The 24,833-nt window shown below is 39.4% G+C and overlaps 1 protein-coding gene across 1 annotated transcript in view; it reads left to right on the top strand.

Moving 5' to 3' along the window:
* The window catches only part of COL3A1 (collagen type III alpha 1 chain), a 69,545-nt gene that overhangs the window by 13,709 nt on the left and 31,003 nt on the right, over positions 1-24,833 (top strand). Inside the window, exons 2-11 of the mRNA XM_007431151.3 lie at positions 8,304-8,506; positions 12,114-12,161; positions 13,144-13,260; positions 15,506-15,565; positions 19,282-19,362; positions 20,025-20,078; positions 21,017-21,070; positions 22,668-22,721; positions 24,071-24,124; positions 24,580-24,633. Of these exons, the coding sequence (XP_007431213.1) occupies positions 8,304-8,506; positions 12,114-12,161; positions 13,144-13,260; positions 15,506-15,565; positions 19,282-19,362; positions 20,025-20,078; positions 21,017-21,070; positions 22,668-22,721; positions 24,071-24,124; positions 24,580-24,633 (779 nt within the window). The remainder of the gene's footprint in view (positions 1-8,303; positions 8,507-12,113; positions 12,162-13,143; positions 13,261-15,505; positions 15,566-19,281; positions 19,363-20,024; positions 20,079-21,016; positions 21,071-22,667; positions 22,722-24,070; positions 24,125-24,579; positions 24,634-24,833) is intronic.

Here is a 24,833-nt window from a genome sequence, read left to right as displayed (position 1 = left end):
ATATTAATAAAGCTTTTTTTTTTTTTTTGTCTGCGCTCAGTCATTGCTGACCCTGCAGTGACTGCTTGGACGAGTCCTTGCAGTTTTCAAGGCAACTGTTTTTCGGAAGTGGTTTGCCAGTGCCTCCTTCCTAGAGCAGAGCCCAGCTGGTGAGTGCAGGAGGCGGGGTTTCCGTTGCTTCGTGCCCTTTTCGGGCGCGCACGGTTTTTTGCGCTTACCAGCAACTGCTCCCAACTCCTTTTTTGCAAGGCGCCGCCAGCATTTTTCCTCCCACTGGAGTGAGAGTCCCCATTTATCTACTCACGTAAGTTTTCGAACTGTTGGGTTGACAGGAACTGGGGAGGAAACAGGAGCTCACCCTGTTTAACGCGAAGGCTGGACTCGAACCGCTGAAGCGTCGACCATTTCTGGCCAGCAACTTTCAGCGTCATGAAACTGGTTTTAAATAAGCATTTACTCTAACATACTTTCTCCCTGACCCTTGATTCTCACACATAGCCTACAGAAGGGCTTAAGAATATTGATTAATCTAATCAGCATCAGGCTAGGGGGTTGCAGATGAGACATTTGCCTAGTACTCTAAACTTAAGTCTGTATTCTAGCAAAAATAACTGCTGAAAGTTTTGGGGTTGCTATCCCATTAATCCTTAATCAGGCCACTTAAAATATCAAGAACAAGATTTAAAATTTGAGATTTTTGCTTCATTAATTAGATTGCTCATATTTGTGACAAATCATGGTCCACCTTGGCACTGAAGGAAAGAGATAGAGAATTCAATCAAGTCACTGATAGTTCTTCCCACTCACATGATATCAAAGGTATTAGACATGATATATAAATCTATAAAAAGAAAACATGGGATTGGGGAGTTTGTAAAAGTCCAAGGAAGGAAATGTAGGTTGGGTTAGAGGATGACTTACACAAGAACATAAAAGGCAGAGTTAACATTGCAACACATGTTTGCTCTTTGCTCCTCCCTTTCTGGATGCCAGGTGGCTCAGCCAACACGCAGTCCATGCCTGGGGAGTAATATTAGTCCATGCATTCTCCCAGCTCCTTTTCATATTCACTAGCCACAGCCAAACTAAGGCAGCTGGCCAGCCATAAAATTTCCCAGAAAGCAAAATGGTGAAGGGATTCCCTGCCATTCATTCTGCCTGCCCTGTTATGCTCTCTTCAGCTTTCCAAGAGGTTCTACCCCCAAGCAAGGTACCAAGTGCAGCTCCAGATAAAGACAAGACTAGAAGTTGTGGTTCACATTGGAAAGGCTAGTTTTTCCCTTTTATTTTTTTTTTAATTAAAGGAATCTAGGAAAAAAATTGAAACCAGACAGAAGAGAGTCTGGCAGGTGCCAAAAGAGACACCATGTTGCCTAGCCAGTGTTTATCAGTTAGGTTCAATAAAATGAAAAGAACATCTTACGTGTTTTTCTGACAGCAGCTGTGATTTGCTGAATTCTTTGTATGCCTCTAAGATTTCTCATTTGCTAGCTATCACCTCCCTTATCTGTTGGCAGCTCAGAAGGAAGAAAATACCCATCATGCGTAGGTTACCTACAGAAGGGTAAAGGGGCATCTATCTGTCATCTTCTTGTGAGAATACTTATTTCTTCATGTCTCATTCTAAGTCACTCTGAGCAAAATGTTTCCAGTTTCCTGCACTCAGCACTTACCTAATTGCCCCCAAATTGAAAACATTCTGTATTTTGGCTCAGCAACTCAGTGAGTTCATTTTGAGAGTATGCATTGCTCTATTTTGAATCTTAATATGGAACAAATGCATTAGCTTTACTTGTAAACATTGCCATAACTACTAACATAGGACTCATGCTGCAAACTCTGAAGACACATATATTTTAATCTCATCATTTTGTTTGGTATATTAAAAAGTCCACCATTAATAATGCACACATAAATCTCTTCCAAGATTCAATAGCAATTGACATTCATTCATGGACAAATTTGAGGTAGTTTCCAGGTATCCTAAAAGCATACAATTCTGCTAATTTATGAATCCTCTTCCCTCACGTACATAAAATAACAGTTTGGTGTTGGCAAAAGAAAATATATTTATTACTTAAGCTTCTATGCTACTCAATTCCAAATGGCTCTGAGTATAACAAGCAAGAAAAATATTAACATGAAATCATCATAATAAAAAAAACAGCCCTTCCTAACTGTTCTAGCACCCCTTAATCTTCATTCTCCCAAACGCTTTCCTATAAGGCTGTGGCTTCACAACTTCTTTGAAACTGAGAAAAAAGGTGTGGTTCAGATATCATTTGACAAGCTATTCCACAACAGGGCATCACTGAGAAGGCTCAACTACAGGGTCCCTGTGGATGGCATTTCCTTGGGGGAAGAACTCTTAACATGCCTTAGTTCCCATCTCTTTACCAGATAGACAGGTTCAACCAGAGAAGACTTCCTGAAGATCTCCAGACCTTGAGCCATGTAGAGCTTTAGAGGTGACCACCAGCAGTTTGAACTGTACCCAGAATTCTGCCTACCTACTCTACCTACACAGAGAAGTATTTGATGAGGCAGTATATTTTTCCTCCAGCATTTACCCAAATCATTTCCATTTTTCCTCCCAAGAGGGAGAGCACTGAAGGAGACTCTAGCGATTAATATGCAACCTTCCTAGGCACTTGATGCAGCCTTGGCCTTTAAGCTAAGATCAAGCATAGTATGTGTTCTTATCGGTTTCATGCCTGATAAGTCCTTTATTTGCCTGCTCCTTCCTGGCTGGCTGATATTACAGCTGCTGCTACTCGTTTCTTAAATGGTCTTGTTTCTGCAAAGCCCAGCAGCTGGTCCTCTAGCTTCCAAGCAGGTATAAGCAAATGTAAGTGTAATTGTAGTACCTTAAATGAAAATCCCATCACAGGTATAGGACCTGTGAATGTGCTTTGGCTATTCCCCAGGAACCCCCTGTTGATGGGAATTTCCAGACCCTTGTTTTCCATCTTAGGGTTCTTAAACTTTAAACTAGATTGGACTGGGCCACCCTTCAGATACAGGAATGTAAAGCAGGACATGTGATTTCTCTGCATGAAATTGTCCGATTGACTTTGATCCAATCACTTTCCTCTTTCTTCCTCCCCTTTCACAATGGGAGAAATGAATTCACCAAGCATCCCTAACTTGATGTCCTATGAGAAAGTGCAAATCAAGCCCTGATAGTTAACATCATTGTAACAAAAAATATTGCTCTTTCTCTCTTCCTCTTGTCCCTGAAGAACTTTGCATTGTTTCATTAATGAACAAAATAAAATGTGGTTTTTCAGAAACAAACATGGCTTTGTCACGCTGTAAAGATTTTGTCACACTGTAAAGCTCCTTTAGTGGCATACATAAAAGTGTTGGCACTCTATCACAAATTACTTATCATGCAGGAAAGCATACTTCACTTCTGATTTCCTTTGTTTGAGTTCAAGGAGAGCAAATCTTCCCTAGAGAAAACTATCATTAAATTCTGAAAACTTATGAAATGCAATGTTAATATGCTACATAAATTTTCTGATACTAAAAATAAAAACAACCCCCCCGCCCTCTTTATGTTTTGTGAAATGTCTTCCAGATGTTCAATAACATATAATTTCTTTACACAAATGCTGGCAAGCAATTCCCATCATTATTTAAAAAGAAAATTATAGACAACAACTTGGGTGATACACGGTGTGCCAGGAATAAAGCTAATATCAGCACAAAACAAGACCATTCATCTTTGATTTCTCCAAAATTTCCAAGTTTGAGCACACAAAGGCCCTGCTCCTGCCCCTAAATTGGAAGTTATTACCCCGAGATAAATAAGTATAAATATGCCAAACTCTGTATTGGTTGGTGGACAATGGTTTTTGCTTTTGTTTTGCTGATATTTATACTTCCCTCCAGAGGTGACTGGTACAAACTGTGATGATGCAAAAATGACAAAATGTATGTCATGACATCACAATGCAGGCTCTGCCCCTTAAGTATTTTCGTATAACATTGGGACACAAGTATGAAAGGGACGGAGTTTCACAAAGATGATACCCATTTTGTCATCTGCTCCCCCACTCTCCCTATCCAAATGCCTGCGGTGTCCTTTTCCTTACACTGTGCAATAATCAAGGTTGATAAATCAAGTCTGCAGGATGAACCTTTGCCTGGTTAGGCTCCTGATTCCATCCTCCGGTCCCCCTAGGAATTACTAAATCAGGCTGAACAGAAAGCTTAGATAGCCATTCAGAGCTTGCTGAACTACAACTTATAGAAGCCCACCAACATGGTTAATGAGAAGGGAAATTGGTAGTTAATGAGAAGGGATCAGTAGTTCAGCAACATCTGCAGGGAAATAAGTTCTTCATCTCTCATGATCCATCTTTACAACCTGAAGAGTTTCCAGATTTTTGATCCCTAAAGCCATTTGTCACAGAATTCATCAGCCCATCATTTAATCCTTCCCATTGGTACATAATAAAGTAGCCATTAAATACAAAATGGTTTCCTGTTATCTGAATACACTTTAAAGCTGCTACCCGCTTCTTAAAACAAAACAGAATACAGAATCAGCCCTTCTTTAATCGTAACGTTCTTGTTTCATCCGTGCAGCCACAAGTCTAGATACAGGAAAGTCAGGCTACAGGACTGACTTCCCATTATTTTAGAAAGATTGTTAGCTTAGTTTTTCCCTGTAAAGAACTGTTGATATGCAATAGACAGGCCATTATGTTACAATGAGCTGACATAAAGATGTACATTTTAGCCTAGCAGGGATTTTTTCAGTTGGCAAATTAACCTAGATGGAAGATTCTCCTGGAAAAATGTACTCAATATTTTAGTTCTGCCAAAGTTTCAAAGATTTGTAGGGTAGCATTTCCAGTTTAGTTCTTAACTAATTTAACAATATCCAGCAAGTCTGAGGCAAGGCTGAAAGTCATTACAACCAGATGTTTCTACAACATTGCTGTCTATCTAGTCAATAGTGCCATCTCCTGGGCAGTGGCATGAAACATTACTGGATTCCTTTTCTTTCATCAACAGCAATTTTTATTTAAAGTTTGTTTAGTTGACAGAAATAACTAGATTCCCTAAGTCTGAAGATCTGATTCTTCCAACAGTTTTTTACTGCAACAGTCCTAGAGCTTCTATATCTGGGGTCTGTAAAAGTCTAGGTGCCCACTAGAGTTAGAGTTTTAGGTATCATACTGCTACCATCTAATGGTTGTCTGGATTTTTTGTAGGCCAACCTCATAGTCCTAAACTGACTTTCCTCCTTACCACCAATGCACAGAATGGGCAATATTTGTATGATCAAGGAACATCACTTGTTTGGGAAGATGAGGCTATCATCTTGTTCGGGTGGACATAGCTTGCCTTTTTTCTGGGAGAAGGGATGGTGTCATTTTCTAACCATGATGGGTCTGCTTTAGAGCTAACATTCATCTTCCTTTGCTTTTCACTTCAAAGTGACAGGAAATCGTGCCATCAGGGTTCAGTACTCATGGTCAGAAGAGTTTCTGAAGGTCATGAAAAGGGAACTCCATGGTCTGGAGGTTGTCCATCCTCTCTTTAGGGATTTCATATCATTTTAAGAAATAATGAATGTAACTTTTGTAATATTCATGAATAGAAAACCACAATTAAACATCGTATTACCTTCTGTTCTCTTCATTGCTGTACTTTTTTTCCCTACCCTTAATCTGAGAGCTATCTTGGGAGTCCTTTCAGAAGCCAAAATATTCAGTATTTTTCTCATAGGTTGATATTTAAAAAGTAATATTATTGAACTACCCCATTCACTGAGGGGATACCACTAGATTCCACTGACTAACAAGCAAATGTATTTTCAGTTTTTGTGAGTAATTATATTAGGACACAAATGGGATTTATGCTGCTTATTCCTAGCCTATTTTTAAATAAGGATTTAGGAAGTATTAGTTATTTCCATTCCCCTTTTAACTGAGCAAGGTGACCCCATTTATATTAAAGTTCTATCAAGTGAGTCCCAGTGACTTCTGTTATGGATTCTCCTCACAGGTTTGCTTAGCTTTGCTTCTCTCTCCTACTATCCTCCTCTTTTTTTCCCCTCATTGCCTTTTATAGATGGGAAATGGAAGTTACAAAAAACTGACATTTTTAGTCAGTTCCTGATTGGCCTGAGGTGTTCAGGTTCAACATTCTCAACTGTTTCATCATAAATTTCTAAGTTTGCCCTTGCTGGTTGCTGAGAACATAATCTGTTGTTCTTATTTAAATGTCATAAATTGTTTGGAATAAGTAAAACATAAATCTTGGACCTTATTTGTTAACAGTGCTAAAATATACAGATCATAAAGCATAAACATTGGTTACAAGTAGCAATTAAATGTTAATCTAAGAAGATGTATTTTATACTATTTTCAGTCTTCAGTGAACTTCTACATTCCCATTCCTCTTTCAGTGCTAACACATTTTATTACCTCATTTTTTATGTGTTATCTTCTTTTATTCTGTTCCTCAGTCTCTCTTATTCTGAAAGAATAAAAATTAAACAGGGGTTATATCAGCATTTTTAACAGTGTGGAAATGACTGAAGTAGTGTGTGTCAAAACAGCTAAGCTGAAAGGCTCTAGCCTTCCCTGAAGAGTCACATGCAAGATTAGTGCACCATTTCTGTATAAAGGTTAATATTAAAGTGATAGTGTTAAAATATGTATCTATATATGTGGACCAGGATTCATAACCTTGCCCAGGCTTCCTTTGATCTTTCCAGCTGTGTAGCAACTTTGTTATCTGATCTTTTCCAGCAGCAAAGAGCAGGCAAAGCTTGTGTTGAGGCAACCATTGCAATCCACATCTGATAAAATGGCTATCACAAACTGATGAATTTCCCTTCAGGTCTCTTCCTGAGGAAAGTTCATCTGTGGGGACCCTGTGGACAAGCCTTCTCAGATGGGCTTTACTTTTTTGGAAGAGCATCCCCCCGCCCAAGAGTAGACCAGCTCCCTCCCTATTAACATTCATGAAAGCCATTAAAATCTGGCTATCCCAAAGGTCTTCTGGAGGAGGGGTGAGTTAGAATTGCTGGGAAGAAGGAGCCCCCCCGAAATACTATGCTTCCTGGCCATGGATTACTCCTTTGGTGTGAAGAGCACTGTAACTGTAATTTGGACAAGATTTTGTAGGTCACCGTGGATTAGAGCAGTGTACCTAGCAAACAAATACCTAAATAAGACAGAAAAGCTACTCTTCAATCTTTCTAGGAAGACTCCTTTTGGTGCATTCTGACTCTAAGAACACAGCATGACTTCATTTATAGTATGGTTTGAAAGCACAAGTCATACTATATTTTCTCCATCATACATAAAGATTGATCAAGTGACCATAGTAATAGATGGGCAATATTCTACAATGTAGAAATAACAGTCATAATAATAATAGCCCTGGAGCCCAAATGCCCAGATTTTCCTCAAAGGATACGCAAAGTAAGATGTTCTGGTTTTTGCAGAAGAATAAATGTCATCAGCTCTGGTCTTCCTAAATGTATTTGTATGGGGAATAGATTTCATTTATAGCACTCTCTGATTATGTGAAAGAGCAAGTGAGTGCACTGGGCTAGTTCCCTGATGATGAGGTGCGGCCATGCTCCCTGGTTCATGTGTGATCATCTTAGTCACTGAAGGTGACACTGTCCCTCCTCCCACCCTTGATAAGGGAACCTTGAATGACCACAGTTCCTGGCCCTACTGAGCTAAGTGGAATGTGTGTCACTCATGATGGCACACAGTGAGAAGAGCAAGTCTAGCTCTAGACAAACCTGGGTCTTCTCTAGAGGTATATTTACTGCTAGGGAGCCTGGCTGGCTTGCATTACAAATGAGTAATAAAGTCTCCTTGGAATCAAGCTGAATTTCTGGTGACTTCATGCATGTTCATCTAGTTTTCTTGGCAATGCCATAGATATGATTTGCCTTGCCTACTTCCAACCTGTTATATATTTTTGTTTTAATTACCCAGTCTATCCCACAGCCCTGGCATTCCCTGGTGGTCTACCTTCCAAGTACTAACCAGGCCCAAGTCTGTTTTTCTTCCAAGCCCAGGGTCAGCCAGGAGCTGCCACCAGCTGAACATTATAAACCTCAGTGCATTTAATTTTATCCTCAGAGATTGACATGTAGAAGTCATATAAGCAGAGCGTTTAGCAATGTCATAATTATAATTTGCTTAAGTTATATTAATACTTGCTGATTTTTTTAGTTTGATCAATGTGGTGAACACCAAGTAGTTAATATTTCCTCTTTCTTCCTTTCTCCCCTCTCCTACCCATGTTTTTCTCAGTCATAGAAACATGCAGCCACCTTGGCCAAGTATATGCTGACCGAGATGTGTGGAAACCAGGACCATGCCAAATTTGTGTGTGCGACTCAGGAGCTGTTCTTTGTGATGAAATTGTCTGCGATGATCGGGAGTTACCATGCACAAATCCAGAGATTCCATTTGGAGAATGTTGCCCTATTTGTCCAACTCCAACACCAACACCTGTAAGTTCCACATTTATTTTACTGTATTTTCATGCAGTTCCAGATCAACATCAATTCTGCTTCAGGGTTTAGATGTAAAATAGTTCCATCCTCTCAATTTCAAAGGGATATGCTCAGAGACAAATCTTTGGGGCTTGAACAAGATCTTGCTGAAGCAGAGCCCTATTGTTCTTGACCCTACTTGCTCCAACTACTTGGTGCTATTTTCAAAAGATTTGGACACTCATTTAAAGCATGAGATATTAACATGGAAAAGAGCTAAACCATCGGAGATAGAGGGGAACAAAATCTCTAGGGTGAAGCTGATACTTTCTTTTCCAAAGGTCTACATTTTATTGGGCATTATCAATTGGAGAACAAATACTGTCAGTAGAAAGAGCCACAGCAAAAAGAGATCTCCCCCCACTTCCTGCTACTCTTCTCTCTCTCTCTCTCTCTCTCTTCCATCTTTTCTCTCCCCACCCTAACATCCCTATCTATATCTGTCTCTCTTCCAGCCCAGCAGGTTGCCAAGGGAGGGACACATTGATTTTGCCAGAAGTCTGAACTGCTGGAAGATTTTTCAAATTAGACCAACATCTGTATACAATCAATCTGAGGGTGGCAGGTTGCCCATTCCTGTTCTAAACCACTCCTCACACTCCAGCAGACCAATTCATGGAGGTCCTGGAAGGTTCATATCCTTCCTTTTTGCATATAATGGAGACCTCTGTCCTTCCTGAGGTGATAGAATAGAATGTAAAGTGCCAAAATATCCTGCAGAAAGTTGTTTTTGCAATCCTTTCCAACCAGGCATCAAAAAGGAAGTCTCTCAGCAATCTTCCAAGATTTGCTCTTCCCACTAGAAATGGAAAGATGCTGCTAATGGTTGAGCATTTCAAAATTGGCCTGGACTTGTTATTCATTTGAATGCCTGGCAAGTATCACAAGTATTTGCTCCAGCCAAAAACATGGATCCAAAGAACACTAAAACTCAGTCCCAAGAGAAGACCCAGTTTGTTCACAAGTGATTTGCCAAGAGCAAAATTCAACTGGAACTCTCCCATAGTGCCTGGATGGTTGGAAAGAAGTTCACACTGAGCACTTGGTTTCTGCTAGTTAAACATGTTCAAAATGTTTGAATCAGATCTGAATCATGATGGAAACTTTTGTAAAATGGAGTATCTCTGTCCATTTTAGGATTACATACATATTCATTTTAGGATTACATACATAGTTTTAATCCCAAATGGAAATCATTTCTTAAGTACTAGTCTATTTTATATATCAAGATGTTCTGCTGTTTTTTCTCATAATATTTTGAAAGCACTGTGTTAATTTTATACTGCTAACAAAATAAAAGTAAAGTTCTGTGCCCGGATCACATATATGGGAGCAAGATTTACTGAATGCAATGGATCTTACTTCTCAGTAAACATATAAAGGATTGGAATATATAGAAATTCCTCAACCTATCCATTGTCCAAGTGAGTGGATTTCAATTCCCAGAATTCTCAGCAGAGGCTACGTTGAACAGGGAACGTAAGAATGAAAGACCATCACATCTGATAGTGCCCAGGTTGAGGGAAGCCAATATTCTTCAGAAGAGATATTACGGATTAGATTTAAATTGCTACTTCCTATTGAAACTGACATAATACACTGTCATCCTTTGGATTTGTTCATTAATTTTTCGTACTAAAATGCCCTGAAAGTAGGGTAATATTTTTATAAAAATGCAGATTTGCCATATAATCCATCTTTCACTTGATACACTCTTTTTTACTACAAATAATGGAAGGTCCACACGTGAGGAAGGCCTTACAAAGTTTCTTAATAGGCCTGTTGGTGGATGGAGGAAAAGCTCCAAAGGAGATGTAAATGGCTGAGGTCATTTATCTTTCCAACAGTGCCTATGAGAAAGCATCACACCAGGACAATGGAAGAAATTAAAATTTCAGCAGCTCAGCTACTCACTTGAAGGTAGCCTCCTGCAGGGAGCCTTCTGGAGCTCTGGCATCCAGAGGCACTGTGGGCCAATACCAAACCTTTAGCCAAGGCCATGCTTGCTTGGCTTAGCTGACAATAACTCCATGCATTCCAGGGGGCAAGTTATTTCAGTAGCTTTTAAGTTAAGCATACTGCCAGTACACTAAATTAATAACCTTTGAATTTTGACAGCAAAACCTGTCCTTGACCTCTTATGCATGCAAGTGAAGATCTGAACTCACTATTCATGCATATAGATTGTGAACATGTCTGCAAAATTATGGATTTGGACATAGCCTGTGTTCAGTTTTCATGCATATATGTTTACTTGTATATAGATCCATAGCAGGGCTGGCCATTGCCAACTTGCTATACATGAAGGACTTCAACCTGCAGAGAGAAGAGAGTAGTGCACGCAGTCTGGCCCTTAATCTCTTGGATTCCCACTCACCCTAATCTCCAGACATTCAGCCAGTGGTCTGGAATGGAGATTTACTCATAGTTGCTTGAACTTGAGTATAGGTCTTCACACAATCTATGACCTTCATAAATCAGGGTCCTGGATCATGTGGAAAACTGTAATTGTATCATGCAAATACATTCAAGTTCAAATTACCTTCAGACTTCCAGCTATGTGGGGTTGGGGAAAGAATAGACCAGGACTATGTGCACAGACTCAAACTGTCTCCTCTCTTCCCCCCCCCCCCACATATGATTCTGATCATAATGAAGAAGATAAAATAAGACCTTAGATATTTCCAAGTTGATTAGGTATTGGAAAAAACTTTTCATCAGGTAACAACTACAATGCACCACAATCTGCTCTCCCAATGGTTGTGTATCTCTTGTTCTGTAGACCAGATGCCCAGCCAAACTATTACAAGGTATACCTGAACCTCTGGAAAAAGACATTTCATACTCATGGATTATATTGGAGTTGAAATAATATACTTCATCCAGCATGTTATCATTCTTGGTGCCCAAAGTACTTGACTATTTACATAGAAATATTGAGCAGAAAGGGAGAAGAGGAAGGAAAGGGAGGAAATATTGATGACAGGAGGGAGAGTCAGCACAAAGAGGAAAGAGATGATAACCTTCAATACTGGTTCATTATATTCCTAGGACTAAATTTACATGCTTTAATTACATTAATATGAATAGCATAGCATAGCATAGCATAGCATAGCATAGCATAGCATAGCATAGCATAGCATAGCAATGTAATGTAAACCCAATAGCTGGCACCAACTATTGGGTTTGTAGGCCATGAATTAAACCTATAGCCTAACTATGGAGTAGGTGTACTCCAAGTCCCATCAGCCCCAGCCACCACGGCCAAATGAATAGGCATGATAGGAGATGTAGCTCAGTTCCATCTGGAGGGTGCAGGTTATCTTACCCTCAATGATATTTTTATTTATTTTTTTATTTATTATTAAACTTGTATGCCGCCCATCTCCCCCAACGGGTGACTCTGGGCAGCTCACAATAACATGGATATACCAATATATCCATATCATTTCACTCAGTTGGTGGCATCTTTTGTTTTATTTGAAATTCTGGTTGATTGTTTTTCAGTAGGCCTTTGTGTTGCATTTATTGCTCAATCTGACAGTGTTTTGTTTTTTCCTTCTAGCCTGATAGAACTCGAGTCCAGGGCCCCCAAGGTCCCAGGGGAGAACCCGTAAGTTCATTTAATAAGCAAAAATAAATCCTTCTCTCTTATTTATTTTTTTTAAAGCAAGCCAAGAGCATGACTCCCAGGTGTACTTATTTCTGATCTTAGCCTCCTACTAAAGTCGGCATCTGTTGCAGATCATTTAACTGCTGGACTAAGTCCTTCTCCCTAAAAAGTCTTACAGGCTTCAGAAGAAAAGCCTACACAGCTATGGATGGGGCAGCTGCAAATGGAAGAGGGGTTTTCCCATCATCACTGTCTTTCGTGAGAGGTGGGGGAGGCAGCCTATGAGCCATGGACCACATGTTTCTTCCCCACTGAAATTCAGCAACAAAATATGTTATACTTTGTTACAGTTCCCATCCATCCACACATACTTTTTTTTTTCAATTTAAATCACTTGGACCCAATCCAAGGGGGGGGAAAAGGATAAAATTGGCTGAACAGTTTTGGTCCTTACATCTATTAAAAACTGGAAAAGAAATGAAAGTGTGGCTCCTGGCCAAAAAACAGCCATGTGTCCCCTTGCTTGGGTACAGTGAAAATTGAACTGTTTGAAAATGCAGTAAGGATGGATAGCTCAGTCTGTCCTGTTTATGCAAAATATATTCATAATATTTCATTTAAAAATGCATTCATTTTTAAGGATTTTATTTTCTTTCCACAAAATGCATGATTTAGTATGTGCTTTAATGCAACATGCTCATTTTTCTGGGCATTTTGTTCTAAATATTGATCCTTGCTTGCCTTTAAACTATACAAAGGAGGCTGAGCTTCCTTTGCCCACTTGCCAGTTTGCTGTAGAGATCGTACCAGGATTTTTCCATATCATGCTATATTTCTCACAAGGCATTTACTTTAACTGACTGCTCATGAGATAGAGCTTTTCTGATGTGAAGTATTCCATGCATCCTCTAGACAAGAAACCATTTGGGTATTTGTGCAGGATATTCATTTTTTCCATTTTCTCCCCTAAAATTATGTTTAGGGCCCACCTGGTACTCCTGGAAGAAATGGATCACCTGGTTCCCCTGGCCAGCCAGGAATTCCTGGCGAACCTGGCCCCCCTGGAATCTGCCAAAATTGCCCAAGTATCAATGGAAATGTAAGTAACTTTCTTTCCATCATCTTTTTTGTTTGTTTGTTTGTTTTGGTTAGTGTGAAAAGTTAATATGCAATGCTTGGCATGCTACTGGTTCAGAAACACAAAGGTTTTTGTTTTTGTTTTAAGATCAGTGTTTCTCAGTCTTAGCAACTGCAAGACGCATGGACTTCAATTCCCAGAATCCCCCAGCCAGCATGGATTGGGGAATAATTAGATGAATTATTTCTACTAAACCCCTGCAAAAAGTGGTATGAACAAGGCAAGAATCATTCTGGATGGCAAAATCTAGATGTTATGTGTTTGCAGCATATAGCTTGGCAACCATGTTTACTCTCACATGTTCTGTAGATCATTCTGTATTTTACTATGATTGTGGTGCACTTGTTTGAAAATTAAAATAAGCTCCCTAAAGAGCTGGTTAATGTATGATATTAATCGTTTTCCAAACTTATGCAGACATTGAAGGAGGTGCTCACAGCAAATCTAAATTAAAGGAGACCTTTAAAGAGATCCTGTTGTGGAGAATGGGGAGGCAATCCACCTGCACATACCTGGTGTTTCCAACCTTAAGAGGCCCCATGCTTCTGGCCCCTCAGGGGTTCTGAACCAAATTTATGAAATGACTTAGCATGTGATAACTATTATGAAATGTTAAAAGAATGGCCAAAACAAATACTACTATAATTTGTCCTTTTAAAAAAACATTTGGAATGTGTTCAGGGATGAATCTTTCCCTCCAGACTGCTATTGTATCGTAAACGTGAAATGGTATCTCCAGTTAACAGGCTGTGAAAAACTGTGAAGAGTCTGAGAAAGAAATGCGAGAAACTCTAGGCATAAGCTATCAATGAACGGGAGAGGAATCCATTAGTAGCTTACCTCATCAACAGCAGCTCAGCCCGGGTTGTAAAAAGCTTGGGAAGATTTTAAAATATTCAAGGAGATTCCACCTTAATGAACTCACTAATAATAATGGCTGACATTTATTGCAGTTTCCAAGATTCTGTATCTCACCCTGGATTCTTGCATTAAAATCCCTTACTGACGTTAGTGTGACTCTTGCTTTCTGGAACACATCCTACAGTACAGGGCTTGACACAGGCTGAGGGGTTTTGGGTTTTTTTGGTAATAATTTTATTAAAGTTTACAAATACAAAGATAAAAGAGTAATACAAACTAAGAAAAATATAAAAAGTGAAGAAAAGAAAAAGTGCAGAGAGAAAAGAAGAGAAAAAAGAAAAGGAAGAAAAGAATATAAAAGTAACTCCCCACTCCCTCCAGTCAAGTATAAACAACTCCCCTAACTTTACACCTTCTCTGGGATTTCAGTAATAAAAAAATCTCTTCTTCCCATATCTCATCTCCTACCAATAACAAATTATAAAAACTCATCATTCAGTTCTATTCAGCAAAAGTCCATTAAGAGCTACCAGAAATTATGTATTTGTGTGTGTGTGTGTGTGTATTTATTAACCTTAATGAAATAAATCCATTTTGTGCTCCAACTTATCACTTTCTCTAAGAAATAAAACAAAAGAAATCTCTCCCCAGTTGTAAACAAATCTTTAAAGCACCATCATTCAGTCCTGGTCATAAAGAAATTCCATTAACAGCTACTACGAACCAATACACACACACATACACACACACGCCCTGATCAAGTAAGTTCACTTTCGTTTACTTTTTTAAAGTTTGGTCTTTAATCCCAACAAATAGTGTCCCACAAGTTGATTTCTTATCTTTTTCTCTTTGTCTCCTCTCAGGAACAGCTTCAGTAGTTTAACAGGTCCCTTTTGTAAGTCCAAAATGAAAAAGCTATGCAAGTCACTCTTCTGATTTATTATTTGTGTGTCCCCTTTAGTTATGAAAACATCAGCCAGTTTTATTCCTGTCACCCGGTGCAGCGACATCCAGCAGCCCTAACCAGTATGCCTAACAGTGGCAATGCTGCTATTCAGCAGTAACTGGAAGTTCACAGCTTCTCCACCCATGCTGTGTCCCTCCCTTGACTTTCCAAGCTGTTTCCCCAGCATAAGGGGATAATGTCCTTTTATCCCCCCATCTAAGCCCCAAATGAATTGGAGTTTGATTTATCCGCTAGGGGCGTGAAAGTGTGGCCTACGATTTCAAGCTGAGGATATCTGATAAAGGGAAGTGTATATGTATGTATGTTCCCAGTGTATCATTTGCTGACCTGTTCATTTAATAATGGCTACTTCTCTCTTCAATTTGTTTTCCCCTGCAGACCTTTTCTCCTCAGTATGACTACGATGTCAAGGCTGGACCAGTCTACCCTCCTCCAATTGTAAGATAGTAGCATGACCTCTGTGCTGCTTACATGGCTTTCCAAAGAATTGATTTTCTCTCCTTGCACAGGTTATCTAGCAAACAAATACTGATTTGTGATTGCCTAGAGCATAAGTGGATTAAAGCAGGATTCTCCCAGGACACAGCCCTTGGAACTCTGATTAGAGACTCTCTGAAACCTTTTACCCAAATCAGAGGTTTCCTTGATGTTTCTGCCTCACCTTCTAGTTCTTTTTCCTTTCTACATTTTACAGCACTCCTCTTCTGTTTTCATCACCTGCTTCTTTGTTCCCATATTGTTCCCGCAATGTTTGCTCTTCCAATTCTTCTCGTCTAGAACTTTCTCCCCATTTTTCTCCACTGCAACAATTTTCCAGACTATTAATTGTACAGTGTTTGCTTTTTCCAGAATGCAGATATCAGTGGATAGCAAATCAATGTGCTAATGGTTTAGCATTCTTTTCACATAGGTGAGCATGTTTGGACTTTTTAAGTTTGCAGCTTCTCCCAATAAAGATGTTCAGATCAGTCATTTCCCATGATGTTACAAGGAGGGCTATGCTCCAACTTAGTTGCCAACACCAAATCCAGGTTGAATGAGGCAATTTTGGATTATTATTTTTTTTCCCTTTTTTTTACTCAGTTGACTTGGCATGGTGCTGCCTTTTACATGTAGGTTGGCCTAGGCACAGGCTTTGAGATGGATTGGAATATTCTGGGGGGTAAAGAGAAGGATTGTGTGAGGGATTTTTGGTCTTTGGAAAAAAATCACACAAAACTTCCTCAGACGAATGCCTGAAAAGTCCAGGAATAATAATTTTATATCAATGGACATTAGGCACCTACACTTTTCCATGGTGGTAATTTTTATTCACCTGGGGCCTGTTTGGAGTGGTTTCTCCACTGTAATCAGGTAATCTCCCTGAAGGAAGGCTTTCTGTCAAACAGTGAAGGTACATCTATTTGCTCAGACATTTTTTCAGCTGCCAGTATTGTCAGCTACCCCTAATGATGTATTCTATGACCTTAATTTGAATTTGGTTTCAGTATATATTATATTTGTGTGATTTTATTGAGTAAACTCCTGGGTTTTTCTATAAAAATAATAAGCAGCATGCAAATTCTGTTCACAAAAAAATTAAAGAAAGCAAATATTTTGACAAGACCTGAAAATGTAGAGCTCCGTGCAACTGTATAGCAAAATAAATATGAATGAGAAGTAGAAGGATCTACCTAAGATCCAGTCCAAGATATTTCACTGCCTGAAATGGATTCCAGCCTGTGGATTCTGCTACATCAACATTAAACATTTCTACCCTTTAAACTTGCTGGTGGCCCAAGGAGGTCCTATTTCCACCCTTCAGGGTGCTGAGAAAAGCAGATTGTTTTCTTCTACACATGTTAGGGCTGACTTGGCCCTACAGGAATTGAGGGTGGGGTGAGTGTGTGTGTGTGTGATATCTGCATAATCTGTGAAAAGGGCAACTGACCTCACACTGGACTATTAAAAGTGCCCTCAACAGACTTTCATGGTTGTTGTCTACATCTCTCCTATATTGTCCATTAACTACCATGTTATGAATCATGAAATTCATTTGTCTTCTGTTCCTCACAGGATTTTTCTACTTTCAGTCCATCCATCCATCCATCCATCCATCCATCCATCCATCCATCCATCCTCTAATTCATTCATCTGTTTCCAATTGCTCACCATTTTTTCCTTCTCACAGCTTCTGTGTTTGTCGTGTGCTGCTTGGCTTCTGCATCTGAGATGTGGTGAACCAGAGAGGAAAAAGAAATGCCTTCTCCTTTCATGTCCCTGGTTCTAAAGTGCCTGTGAGGTCCTGGTTTTGCTTGGGGTGGGAATTGGGGAATGCCCGGCCAGAAGGACTACAGCAACCTTCCCTAGGTGGGCACTCTCCAGATATGTTGGACTGCAACTCTTGTAATTTCCAGCTGGCAGTGAAGTTGTTGAATTTGACATTAAATATAACTGGAGAGCATCCAGCAGAGGAAGACGTCTATGGTTATATACTATCAGTGGGACTGCACTTAAAAAGAAAAACATTTCAATGCCCCAGAATTCTTTTTTGTTTATATTTTTCCGCAACATTTTTTAAAATGGATCCAGGAATGTGTGTCTGCAATCAGAGGTCTTTTCCCTGCATTTTTCCCTTTATTTATTTATTTTCCCGCACTTCCACTGGGATCGGTGGAGCTGTTTCCATAAGCAAAGCCTCCAACTTCATGGGTTGCTGGGCATACAGGGCTTTGGATGAACATGACCGTATGAAGCCCCATAGATGGTTCAATGCAGTTGCACCAAAATTCTGTGACAAGCAGTGACTTTCAATATTTCATCGCTTACTGCGAGAGATATGATTGCATACCTCCTGCTTAGCAAGAACAGGCGTTAGCCCAAATGAGTTATAAAACAATCTTACAAAACGAAATCAACCCATTTTTATCACAATAGCAATTCACTGGAAGAGGTATTTCTTTGTCAGCACATCTCTATGTCATTGATTTATTTCTGTTATTGTGAAGTTTGACTTTTTAATTTTGTATAGCAATTCCTTGTTTTTAGTGTGCTTGCTTTTCACAAAGATCTCAGAAAATATCAATATGTAAATGCAATGTGTAACCCCAATTCTCTCTCTCCTGGTCTCTTACTCACTTTGAGAAATACTGTTTTATTCTATTGTATCCACTGCATTAAAGTGATACCAATCCAGTTATTCTGAAGAGACAAAACTAGCCATCATAGGATAATCATACATCAGCTATACAGTAAGAGAGCCTTTTCCATCAAGAGCAAACAGTATCCAACAGCAAGAGTTGCACGCTTGTCAGTGAATATCCCTAACAAATAGTGAGGAATTCCCTGCTGTATTGTAAAGCAGGCTGGATATTTATTTAATGAGCAAGAGTGAATATCTGGCAATCCTCTTCAGCAAGCCATACAGCATCCCTGCAGAGATGTTGGACATGCATTTTTAAAACAAGATGCAGAGAAATAATATATAGAGAAAACAAAATGGTCATTACACTACGATTTTGAGAGAGAAAGAGAGAGAGAGAGAGAATGATGATGAGAGATAGAGATAGAGATATCCAATAACTCATGCACGTTTTGCTAGTACTCAAAGAGCATGATAGATGGTTATGACATGATGTTGTTACAATCATTTCTACAAGGAGTTCAAGGCTGTATCCGTTGCCCTGAGCTCCTTGTAACCCTGTGAGGTAGATTAGAGTGAATTGATGCAAAACTGCACCTTTCCACTGCTCCCAAGCTTTCAGTGAGACAAGCACAGACACCAGGTGAGGATCTGGCAACTCTGCTCAGGTCAGCCAGGTACGTGGTACCTATGCATCACTTCCCAGAATCCATAATTAATCACAGGCAGTGCACAAATGAACTTGGCTTACTAAACAGAAAGTTCTATCTTATCCCAAAGACTGGTGCTGCCTTCTTTGCTCTGTGTGCAATGAGTTCTCTTCACCAAACACCAGCATAGGAAGTGGAATCAGTTGGAACTGAACTGAAATGCTGATTTAATACCAAAGTGGTTCAAGTTAAAGCATTTCCACTTTTCACATAACTAGCTTTTGTTACAGTATGCACTCTGTCCTCTGCACTCTGCTTCACTGCAGCATCCAAAGTTCATTTTACCTGCAAGTCATTGTGTCGTTTTTCTATCTTCCCCATAGACTGGACCTGGAGGTCCTGGAGCTCCTGGAGCTCCTGGCTCACCTGGGCTTCCTGGTCCTGTTGGTCATCCAGGTCCACCTGTAAGTATATGTCATTTCTTTTCCTGTTTCCAATTATATTTTATATTGTTGGCTTGTTGAGCTGGATTTCATGTCATGAATAAGGGCATGGATTTGCATTAAACTCTAAGGGACATAGTTTGGCCCTGGGAAAGAACCAGAGGAAATAGCCTGTAGCCTTCTGCTATTTAATAGGGCTGTTAAAGATGTTTTGAATCAATATTCTTTCTTGGGCTGTCTTCTAGTATAGCTATTAAAGCATAGCCCTTCTTCAGGAATAAGGAGGAAAAAATAATACCCAGTTTGAGATTTGAAAAGATGTCAGACATTTCAAATCATCAAACATGCCAGTCAGGAGCAGGCTGATCACACAGTTGGGGTTGCTATCTTAACTTTTTTACCCCCATCCTGTGGATACCCTTGCCACAGGAGGAGGAGGGAGGACGAAAGAAGCATAGAAATCTGACATTCATTTATATAGCACTTTGTCCAAACAAACAATTGCTTATAAGATATATTTAAGTTATTTTTATGTGCAGAAATGAAATAGAATGGATTCATTTGGTCCAGTTCCCTGTTGCTGCCTAAGGGTCTGATTGTTCACACAATGAGAATTTGTTCCATCTGGTTGTGAGTATGGTATGCAGTGAACTAATGAAAGCAACTCCTGTTTTATCTATTAGGGACCCCATGGATACCAAGGTCCAGCTGGTGAACCTGGACAAGCTGGAGCTCCTGTAAGTATCAATGTTTATTTCTGCAGAACTAACCTCAAAATTTCATTTCCCTAGAGATCATACTTACATATCATATTATAAGATAGGCACATATGTGTGTGTGTGTGTACTTCACAAAAGACTTACAGTCAAATATGTTAGTTATCCAGTTTGAAAAGTAGTTTGCTTCATGACTGAATGAAACAATGTGCCTCTTAGACTATTACACTGTTCAGAGGTCATGCACAATCACACACATGTATACAAATGTGTTTTAGAAGCTGCAGTTGTGTTTACCAAGGAACTTCCCAACAGCATGCAAGAGCTTTTTAGAGCTATGATTTTAAAGCAATCCAGAGTAGAAAGAACATATCCTTGAAATACTCTGCCAAAGCCTATTATGTTGCAGAATTATTAAAATACGTTTCACACCTGTAAAATCTCAGAATTACCTTACATATTTTTACATTGCTGAAACAAAAAAGCATGTGAAAAATCAGCAAACCCAGTCACCTTATAATAGCCTAGCAACCCACAAAATGCACTTCTCTCAGATATGAATTCCTCTGTCAGAAATTGGATTTTTTGGTCACATATATTTTTATAATTTTGGGGAGGGGGCATGCCTTTGAGTCAGTGTTGGCCCCCGGCCGTTGCCTGGACAGGTCCCTTCAGTTTTCTTGGCAAGTTTTTGGAAGTTGTTTGCCCTTGTCTTCTTCCCAGGGCTGAGAGAGAGTGACTGGCCCAGGGTCACCCAGTTGGCTTTGTGCCCAAGGAGGGACTAGAAGTCAGTCACCTGGTTGCTAGCCTGGTGCTTTAACCACTACACCAAACTAGGCCTCATATTTTCATCAGTAGAACCCCACAAAAAGGAAAGTCAGTTTATCTTTGGTTTTTGTTTAACATTTATAATCTATAGTGGGGGAAAAATTTATCTTTAATGTTCTTTTACTTTCCAGGGCCCTGCTGGACCTCCTGGAATGATTGGACCCCCCGGACCTTCTGGAAAAGATGTAAGTTTTTAGTTATCAATACCTAAATAAAGATAAAGAGATTTGGTGGCATGTCTCTCTTCAGACACACGTGGCATGAGTGGCAATACCCCTCCCCCTGACTTCTTAATCTTTTCTTTGGCCTACAGCACACTTCAACATAGAAGGTTGCCTAATGCTTAAAAGCAGGTTTTGAGGGGAAGACAGTACATTGAAGAGGAAGGAGTAGGAAAGCCACACCATAAGAAAAGAATTCTACTCATACACTGGATCCAAACAATTCTGATTTTTCACAAACGGGTTTTGGCATCTCAATTTTAGATTGATATTTCAACCCAGTTCACCAAAGCTCTTTTATGTGTCTACAGTATGGTGAAGTAGAAATCAACTAGATTCTATCCTTTGATGCAGAACGTTAGACTTTTATTGTTTTTTCAGATAGAATGTTTGTTTAAAGGTTGTTTTAAGTTGTTACGTTGTAAATTCTTTGAACTGGCTGTATCCTAGCCTTTAGACAGTTTCTTCCAGATTAGAGTTTATTTCAATAAAGACATAACTAAAGACATAATGCTCGTGCCTAAAATGGCTGCAATGCTTATTAACCAAATGTGTGTTAGCAAAGACATACCTTTGAAATGGTATTTCTCCTTTGTTTGTTCCTGCTGTTCCCAAGGAAGAACCCTTATATTTTCCAAGTTCCAGTTATTCTGGATTAGGTCCTGAGTTGCTCTTTCACAACTGAAAGGGCTCTATTCATTTATGCAGTCCTCAAATCTAGCAGAGGCTTCTGCTGAAAGAAGGAGGAGAGGTGATTTTTGAGCACTTTTTTCTCACAACTTCTTGTTTTAGATCATATGTCATTCCATGGGGTGCAAAGGATATAGAAAAAAAATGCAAAATAGAGGCATTCCACCCATGCTGTAGATTGTCTCATAAGTAGAATTCTAGGTGCATTGTAATGAGATCCAACCAAACACATTCAATCATCTCATTAGAAAATAGGGGATATTTCAGATGAGCCAACACCCTACACATAGCCACATATTTCTGGTTTAAATTTTGCAGAGTCTATCATCTGTGAATGTGTTTTGTTTGTTTTCACCACTCATATATAAACTTACAGCAATCTAGAAGACTTCCCATTCCATTGTACATAAAACTACTAGATGATGTAATAGTCAGTACTCTGATTGACTAGTTCCTTCATTATTAATGAAAAGTCAGGTGAAGGAAGGAACAGGTGGTTTCCGTCATAGTCCAGGTTGCCTATTCACTGAAAGCCACTATAAAAGAAAATGAGAAAGATTTTGCCTGAAGGTCTGCTGAAGATACATTGGCGGTAGGGAGGAAAATAATTCAGTTGTCCTAATTCTTGTAAGCTCATTCTTTTCTTCATAACAAACTCTTGCTAAAGAGAGGGTGAGTATTGTGCAGAGAAAAAAAAATTAGTTTCAGTATTTGGTAGTTGCTAACAGCCCAATAGGCAGTGACTCCCTGAATATAGAGCCAAAGGTTCTTATCATTATGTAGTCTTATTTTCTAGTTTCTTCTCAAAACCGCTACAGAATATATATATATGTATATGTATGTATATTGTAATTGTATATTATGTCTTTAGGGAGAAGCTGGAAGGCCTGGAAGACCTGGGGAACGTGGATTGCCTGGCCCTCCTGTAAGTAGAGGAAGCACACATTTTTTCTTCTTTTTTGATATGTTGGAAACACCCAAAAAGGTGTTAAGCCTTCTGAGAAACACCTACATACATACATGTGTGTGTGTGTGTGTATCCTACCCCCCATTTCAATCACTTGTGTAATGTAATTATAACATTGTTTTCCCTACTGCATCGTTCAGTCACTGAAAAAAAAAATCTAGAAAAACAGAACACCACCTCTCCCCCCCGCCCCAAACTCAGTCTTATTTTATAGGAAAAAGCCATATTATTTCATAACACAGGGTCAAGGGGAACTGGCATGTTTTGGCATCCATCTCTGGAAGCCAACAAGTTAGAGAAAGGAAGCAGGGAAAAAAAGAATGCTATGTTGCCATTTGTTCAGTCATGAGCCACAAAAATTCATATGGTTTGTCCAGGCATAGTCCCATTCACCTCACCCTCCAATGAAGAAATACCCAAATAAATACAAAAATGCCTTCCCACATGTGTTATCTGACAATGAGGCTACAAATAAGACATTTTGCTTTGCCAGTTGAATTCATTCAGTTGTATCCAGATCTCCTATATTCTTGGCTCAATTTTAAGATTGATGTTTGTTGATCAATTATACTGATTGCTATTGCTAGTTATCTAGCTCATGAGAAAGGCCTCTGAGTTGCAGGCTTTATTCACATTTGTTAAAATAGCCATGCTGTTCCAGTCATTCTGCACCTACCGCTTTCTTCCTGGCTCATATATCTTCCTTGCCATTTCATCAGGAAGAATGTGAGAACCCAACTGAGGGTGCCGCAGTAACAACACCTGAAAGTTGTAAGCCAAACACAATCAGTCAGATGACTCACAGCAGATGAAGCAGAGGACAAATAGCATGAAATCACATCCTATGCTTATCAAACAACAAAATCAAAGAAAATGCAGTGACACCCATGCCTGCTAACTGAGTTTCTCAAGTATCAAAACAAAACCCTTAATAAACATAGAGGATTCATTAAAATTCAGTTTTGTGAAAACAGCCATTTCTTTCTGCAGTCAAAGCTGAAGAATGCTGGTTTTGGATCTATTGAAAACAAAAGATTTTGAAATCCCCACAAAACTTATGAACTCCTTGTAACTGAATATTCAGAAATAATCCATTCTCAGGGTGAGATTTCTGAAATGATGAATCCTTTATATTCTGAAGTATTGGAATCTTCCATTCTTTTGGCTTTCTCTAGTTTGAGTCCTTTGATAATCCCTCAGTTATTCCATTACCCATGCTTAAACTCCTAACCTATTTATCATTACCTGATGGTCGTAACATTTCAGTGCAATTCTCCTCTAATTGCTCTATGTCTCTTTTGATTTAGGGCCACAAAGGTCCTGGTGGAATGCCTGGAATGCCTGGAATGAAAGGTCACAGAGTAAGTGTTCAGCATCAAACATTCTATAATAAAAAATTGGTGGGTGGTATCAACCCAGGTATCCTAGCTCTGGCTCAGTCTTCCCCAACTTAGTACTCTCCAGAAGATTAGGCTGATTAGATTGATTTCTATAGAATGCTGGTTGGTGTATTTCAGAGTTAAGATCCAACCATCAGGAAGGCACCTTGGAGAAGACTTCAGTGGCTGATAAAACATGTGTGCTATGATCAGAAACTTTTCCAAAGGCATTGCTGAAGCACCTGCAATGAACTTTAGCTGAGTGGGTTGGGGGGCATTAAGCAGCATAGATAGAAAAATGAGGAATCATCCTCATTTTACAGCCTTCAGATATAGCTAGGAAGACACGTAAACATTCCAGGTGTTCAGTATTTTGATTTATGAAATTTCCCATGTGCTATTCATATATTATTTCTTTTTTTTTTCCTTGCACAAAGGGTTTTGATGGAAGAGATGGTGCCAAAGGTGATGCAGGTGCTCCTGGTCTAAAGGTACCATTTACATTTATTACTTGTTCAGAAGAAGACAGCTTTAGTCAGATGAAGTTCTTTAGAAGATGTTAAATAGTGCAATCTCTTGGGCTTCTCAGAATATTCACCTGTTGGATATATCCAGGCAGGACTGAATCTGCCTTTTTTCCCAGTAATGGCTCTCCTATTATGTTCATTCCTCGCCTGCAATCCCCCCACCC

This window comes from Python bivittatus, unplaced genomic scaffold (genome assembly GCF_059951505.1).
Source record: "Python bivittatus isolate LINGU-HERP-01145 unplaced genomic scaffold, Pbiv_v1 ctg000200_np1212, whole genome shotgun sequence".
NCBI lineage: Eukaryota > Metazoa > Chordata > Lepidosauria > Squamata > Pythonidae > Python > Python bivittatus.
The sequence above is the reverse complement of the archived record's forward strand: the minus strand, read 5'-3'. Positions and strand labels throughout refer to the sequence as shown.